At 56.2% G+C, this 6,436-nt stretch overlaps 1 protein-coding gene across 1 annotated transcript in view; it reads right to left on the bottom strand.

The window, feature by feature from the left end:
- The window catches only part of DNMT1 (DNA (cytosine-5-)-methyltransferase 1), a 43,928-nt gene that overhangs the window by 2,525 nt on the left and 34,967 nt on the right, over positions 1-6,436 (bottom strand). Inside the window, exons 29-36 of the mRNA XM_010828384.1 lie at positions 5,478-5,670; positions 4,097-4,181; positions 3,774-3,902; positions 3,331-3,613; positions 2,873-3,014; positions 1,375-1,541; positions 814-991; positions 2-123 (exon numbers count right to left, since the gene is read on the bottom strand). Coding sequence (XP_010826686.1) covers positions 2-123; positions 814-991; positions 1,375-1,541; positions 2,873-3,014; positions 3,331-3,613; positions 3,774-3,902; positions 4,097-4,181; positions 5,478-5,670 — 1,299 coding nt within the window. The remainder of the gene's footprint in view (position 1; positions 124-813; positions 992-1,374; positions 1,542-2,872; positions 3,015-3,330; positions 3,614-3,773; positions 3,903-4,096; positions 4,182-5,477; positions 5,671-6,436) is intronic.

Below are 6,436 nucleotides of genomic sequence, written 5' to 3'. Positions count from 1 at the left end.
CCGCAGCTTCCGGGCCAGGGTGCCGTCAGAGAGCCGCACCTCAATGTTGGGCAGGTCACGCCAGTCCGAGCCCGGGGCCAGGGGGATGTGCCGCATGCGGGCAGCCACCAAGGCGCTCATGTCCTGGAGGAGCACAGCAGGCCCGGCTGTCGCCCAGTTCGGGGAGCACCCAAGCAGGAACCATGGGGGCTGGGTGCTGTCATGGTGGGCACTGGGCACACTGGAGGCGACTAGGAGCCCCCAGGGGCTTGTATCTCACTGGGGGAGACTGACAGTAACCCCAGTGCACAGCCTGGAGTCATACACGTGCATTGACATCTCCAGAGCGGGGATGTGGAATAAGGGAGGATGGGTGAAGGGGCGGCTTCTGGCAAGTGCAGGGAGGGTTTGGGAGGAGCTTGCGTGGCACAGGTGGAGCCAGAGGAGGGGAGCCCTGCGGTCTCCCAGAGAACAGGGGTGGTGAGAGACGCAGTGGGAGACAGTGGCCATTCCAGACCTATTCTAGGAAAAGACTATAAGGTCTTCCTAGACCTGTTACTTCAGAGTAATAAACTCTGATGAACACTTCCCACGGCCAAGTACTGTGGTGGGGGAGGGTGGTGGTGGTGAGATTGTGGGAAGTAAGAGGAGAAGCAGGAGGAGGTGAGGTGGTGAGGCTGGGGGCCGGCTGAGATAACGCTGGTCTACCGGTGAGGGATCAAGAGCAGAAGGAGTGGAAGGGGAGGGGCAGACATCAGCTCCCCCAGCCCAGGCTGGGCTCCACCCGCAGCTCTGTCCCCAACAGGCAGCTGTAGGGAGGCCTCCTCTGGTCACCTTGCAAATATGATCCCTGAGGATGGGCTGGTACTGCGAGCCCCGGAGCTGCCTCTGGAACCAGGACTGGGGCTCCCCGTTGTATGAAATCTCCAGTGCCGAGGCCCCGTTCCGGATCTCAGGGAGGTCGGACATGGTGTCCCGCACGGTGATGGTTCGGAAGGGACCCGAGCTCAACCTGCAGCAAAGCATGGAGGGTTGGTACCTCTGGGACACACAGCTACTGTCACCTGAGTTACAGCTGCTATCCCCAACGACTGGCACCATCTTCTCCAGAAAAGGGGACCTCAACTCGCGGTCAAAGGGCTACCCGAGGTCACCGGGGCAGCACTCTCCTCAGACCCTGTGTAGAGTGTGGGCTCTGGCTGTGGCCCTGTACTCAGGGTGCTCGGGCAGGATGAGCCCAGGGGGCAGAGCATTCTGGGGGCACACTGGACCCCACACCACTGCTCCTCGCTAACACCTTCTCCGGGCCCAGGCCTTGTCACTGAGGTCCCCCGGCACCACCCTGCTCCCCCGAGCCTCACCGGCACCACGACCACGGGCGGGCAGGGCTCCTACCTGGTGATGTTGCTGACAAACTTCTTGTCGTCCACCACGACGCTCAGCTGGCAGGCCCTGGGTGCGAACACATGCAACGGCTCCGGGAACAGCGGGAGTGGCTCCCCAGGGGCTGCAGCCAGGATGATGGCTCGCCTCCGAGTCTGGGCAGGGCCGTACTGACCAGCCTATGCGGAGAGGACCAGAGATGCACAGTCAGCGGGCACCCTGACTCGCTGGTCCAAGGGCTGGGGTCCGTGGCATCTGACTTTGGGGAGCAGCTGGCCGGTGTGAAGCTCACCCAGAGAGCCCTTAGTTAAACCACAGTGCTAGTGCTAAGTTGCTTCAGTTGCGTCCGAATCTTTGCAATCCCATGGACTGCAGCCCAGCAGACTCCCCTGTTCATGACATCCCCCAGGCAAGAATACTGGAGTGGGCTGCCATGTCGTTCTCCAGGAAGTTAACACACAGGCTTACACCTAACCGGAGTGAGGCCAGAGGGAAGGACAAGAGATCCCAAGAGGTGGCCGGCAGCCCCTGGAGGAGGTGGGAGTGAACTCAGGAGATGCTCTCAGCCGGTTCTTTAGACACATGCGGGTGCTGTGGTCTTAGCCCTGGGGAGGAGAGCGGCCAGAGGAGACACCAGGAGCCACGCCTCCTGCCTGGCAGCCCCCAGTCACAGGGACAGAACACGGCCGCCAGCGAGGCTTGTTCAGTGAGGCTGAGACACTGTGCACACCGACTGGGAGGGCCTGGGGCCGAGTGGCCACCCTCTCTCCTCCACACACTCACTGTTTTCCAGCCCACTCTTCCTCCTCTTTCAGCACTCGTTTCAGTTTTAGTGATGCCATCAGTTACTGAACAGGCACACACAGCGCAGCTGCTCTTCAGAAGAGGCCTTGACCCCTCTGACCACCCCAAGGCCCTGTCACTGCAGACACAGCCACTGAGAGCCCCCTGGAGTGTCACCATGCACACCCTTTAGGTGTTCATAAGCACGTCCGTTCACCCAGAGACTCGGCTCTTTAGTCTATAAAACAGTTTGGTCTATGTGTGGTTCCTGACCCACCCTGTGTGGGACTCTAACTGCTACCGGGAGTTCCACAGCTGGGCACTCCTACACCCCATCAGGGGAAACGAGCTGGAAATGACGAGGCAAAGAGGTCTCTTGCACACGGCCCCTCAGGACTTACTGGGGTCCTGGCTCTGAGTTCCTCCAGAATCTCAATGCCAAAGGCTCCATAGTGCAGTGTGGGCCCCAGCATCTGCCTCCACCACACTACAGGTCACCACCCTATACAGCCTGACCCTTTGAGGGGTTTTGTTTTTAATTTTTGGCCACATTCAGCAGCATGTAGGATCTCAGTTCCCCACCAGGGATCGAATCCACACCCCCTGCAGTGGAAGTGCTGGGGAAGTCCCCTTTGGAGCTCCGTGTTCGGTTAGGGACAGTTTGTTGCAGCTCAGGGATGGCCGCTCCCGTCTCTGGCCTCTGCGTCTGCCCCCAACCTGGGCCCACCTGCAGCACGCCAAAGGTGCACTGGTAGCCCATGCGGACCAGGCAGCGCAGTGTCAGCTTCAGGACCATGGAGCGCTTGAAGGAGACGAAGTTCCGAACGTTCTCCAAGAGGAAGTAGCGGGGCCGGTAGTAGTCACAGTAGCTGTGGAGGACAGGAGTGACCGAGAGAGTCAGCTCCACGCCTGGAGAGAGCAAGAAGGCCTCCTTGGCCAGAAGTCACTCCCAACTGCTTTGATGCTTGTCAAGACACACCTGCCGGCTCTCAGGGTCTCTCCCTAGTGGAGAGGGAGCCGTGAACCCCTGAAGGCTGAGACTGGCGCCTCGCTCAGCAGCAGCCTTCTGCAGGGGTAAAGGCTAAAGTGGTGACTGCTTGGCCCTGGCACCAGGCCTTGCAGGGGGCAGGCCATCTAGTTGCCCTTAGGTGGCACTGAATGCAGAGGGACTTTCGCTCTGTTTACCTGAGGAAAGAGACCACCAGGGAGTTCTTGAATTTGGAGTAGGTTCGAGAGTTAAAGCGGTTCATGCCGCTGAAGCCCTGGCAGGGCGGCCCGCCGCACAGCATCTCCACGTCTCCCTTCTGAGGCAGCTTCTGGCCGCGGGAGTTGGTCACCTCCCCGGCCATGACCAGCTTCAGCAGGACGTTGCAGTCCTCTGTGAACACCGTGGACCCAGGGTTGTTGAGCCGGAACGCCTGGGCCGCAGGGTCCCACATCTCGATGGCCCAAAGTGTCTCCGAGATGCCTGGGTGGGGGATACAAGGACACAGACCTGTCATGAAATCCCCAGAAAGAGACTCTCTAGTCGGAGCTGTGACCAGGGCCACAGAGGTCTTCCAGACACAGCCTGCCTGATCGAGTTTTTAACAGGTTGTGTGGAGAGACCCCCCCGCCCCGGAGCGCACCTGCTTGGTGGAAGCCTTCCGACAGTCCCCCACAGCCGGAAAACACGTCCAGGGTCCGCAGCTTCGGCAGTTTGATTTCTGTCTCCAGTTCACTCGGCTCACACGTCTGAGATTTCGTCCTGTTTTTTCCTGCAGGAGATGGGCCCCAAGTCAGAGCAGTTCCTGATGGGCTCTTCTCGAAGCCCCTGGTGACTCAGAGTCCACCTCATTTTGAGGGAGGTAACGTCAGAGGCTGCTCTTCCATACTGACTGACTCGTGAGTATCCGAGCTAGAGGACACACACTTGAAGAGGAACCTGGGGGGATGACACACCACGACATACCTTTCCCCTTCCCCTTCCCTTTATTTCCGGTGCTCCGGGCGTGGTTCGGAGGATCTTCAAAGCTTTTGCTCTTGGCGTTATAGGCCTGAGGGGGAAAGAACCACAGTGGTCTGCAAGAGAGACACCAGCTCCCCTCTCTAACAAATAGGCTTTAAGTTAATCTGATAAGAATACACTTCATCTCTCCCTAAGTATGGCCAGAAGCCAAGAGGGCTTTGATTCTAATAGAGAAAAGGGGAAAAGTCTATTAATAAAAATGTTTTATGTAGCTGACAGAAATTCCTGCTATTTTAAGTACCTGGACTACTCATTCTAAAAATAGGCAAATGTCATAATCAGGCTGTACAGACCAGACCCTGGGGGAGACACGGGTTATCTTAAGACCATACATGCCTGTCACAAAGAAGCCATGCTCAAACAATTTAAAAGTGATTGGGAGAAAAAAAAAAAAAGTGATTGGGAGAGCCTGGTGGGCTGCCGTCTATGGGGTCGCACAGAGTCGGACACGACTGAAGTGACTTAGCAGCAGCAGCTTAAATCAACAGACTCCTGGCTCGTCTCTCTCTCAATAACCAGGCCACAAGCTCAGCTATGAGGCTGAAGGGACTGGGGGCAGGGATTCATCTCCTGGGGCTAGAGGTCCATCTCCCTAACTCATAGACACTGACCAGACCAGCAGAGGCCACCTAACAGTCTACAAAAATTGTTATTTGTGTGTGAGTGTGTGTGTGTGTGTTAGTTGCTCAGTTGTGTCTGACTCTTTGCAATGCCATGGACTGTAGCTCGTCAGACTCCTCTGTCTATGGAATTCTCCACGCAGGAATACTAGAGTGGGTTGCCATTCCCTTCTTCAGGGACTCTTCCCAACCTAGGGATTGAACCCAGGTCTTCTGCATTCCAGGCGGATTCTTTACCGTCTGAGCCACCAGGGAAGTCTGAGTTACTGCATTGCTGCTACGCTGCTAAGTCGATTCAGTTGTGTCCGACTCTGTGTGACCCCATAGACGGCAGCCCACCAGGCTCCCCCGTCCCTGGGATTCTCCAGGCAAGAACACTGGAGTGGGTTGCCATTTCCTTCTCCAATGCATGAAAGTAAAAAAATAAAGTGAAGTTGCTCAGTTGTGTCCGACTCCTAGCAACCCCATGGACTGCAGCCCACCAGGCTCCTCCATCCATGGGATTTTTCAGGCAAGAGTACTGGAGTGGGGTGCCATTGCCTTCTCCGAAGTTATTGCATTAGGATGTTAAAATATTTTGTTTTGCTTTAAGTGTTAAATTCCAGATCAACCTGAGTGTCACAGACTCATGCTCTGGGTAAGTAAACTTCTCGGGTGCTGTGTCTGACCCAGAGGCCCTCCCTGCAGTGAGCCCAGGGCCCCACCTCGAGAAAATAGAAGCGATCGGGGCCACCAGCGGAGAAGTCCTGGAGGCACTGAGGCAGGTCCTCTCCGTACTCCACGGTGCAGCGGCCCTGCACGGCCTTGAAGTCCACCACGGCCTCCTCATCGCTCCAGTAAAGCAGGTTGATGTCTGCGTGGTAACTGGCTGGGGTAGACTTGTGTGTGTTCTCCGGCCTGGGAGTGCAAGAGTCTTTGTTAGTTCGTTTGTCGCAAGTTGAAAATGAATTAAATGGCATATTCCTGGGGATGTGCTCATAGGATCAGTGGGTAAAGACTAGGCCCCATGCCTCACTAAGTCACCTTGATTTACTAACCCCCTTAGTTGGCACTAAACACCACAAACTAAGTGGGATTTCTTACCGTGAACTCAACTAAGGGTTTGCTTGCTCTTTATGCCTCCAAGAAGACTGGGTGGGCCTGGGTTGAGACCAGTTGCTGACCTCCTATTGAGAAGCATGTCTAGAGCTGCCTTCTTCCCCCTATGCCCGCCAGACTCCTTGTTCTCTCAGTACCTGTTATTTCAAAGACTTCAGAAAAACTTTCCTGTACGTTAGCTAAGAAGTGGAGCAACTGTAGACCTATCTGTACGGATCAGCTTCAGTTTAAGCTCCTAAGTACTATTAGGATCCCAGAAACTCAGTGAAGCCAAGACCTTGGGACAGAGAGAAATCCCAGAAACGGAGAAGAGGGCCTGGAAAGGACAGGACTGGCAGTAGGGAGGGGGCGGAACACAAGGCAGCTTAAACAGATATCAGGGTTTTGATGGCACCTCAGAGAGAGCCCAGGATATTCCATGCCTGCCTTGGTCACACTCTGGACCTCCGCTCCCTGATTTCTTTTGGACAAAGCTCTGCAGCTTTAAGACAGGAATCCAGGGCTGTGCTGCACAGCTGTAGTGATCCTCAGCACCCACCAGGTAATCAGGAACACCTGGGAGGAC

This window comes from Bison bison, unplaced genomic scaffold, assembly GCF_000754665.1.
Source record: "Bison bison bison isolate TAMUID 2011002044 unplaced genomic scaffold, Bison_UMD1.0 scf7180017864492, whole genome shotgun sequence".
In the NCBI taxonomy this organism is placed as follows: domain Eukaryota; kingdom Metazoa; phylum Chordata; class Mammalia; order Artiodactyla; family Bovidae; genus Bison; species Bison bison.
This window is presented reverse-complemented; position numbering and strand designations above follow the sequence as displayed.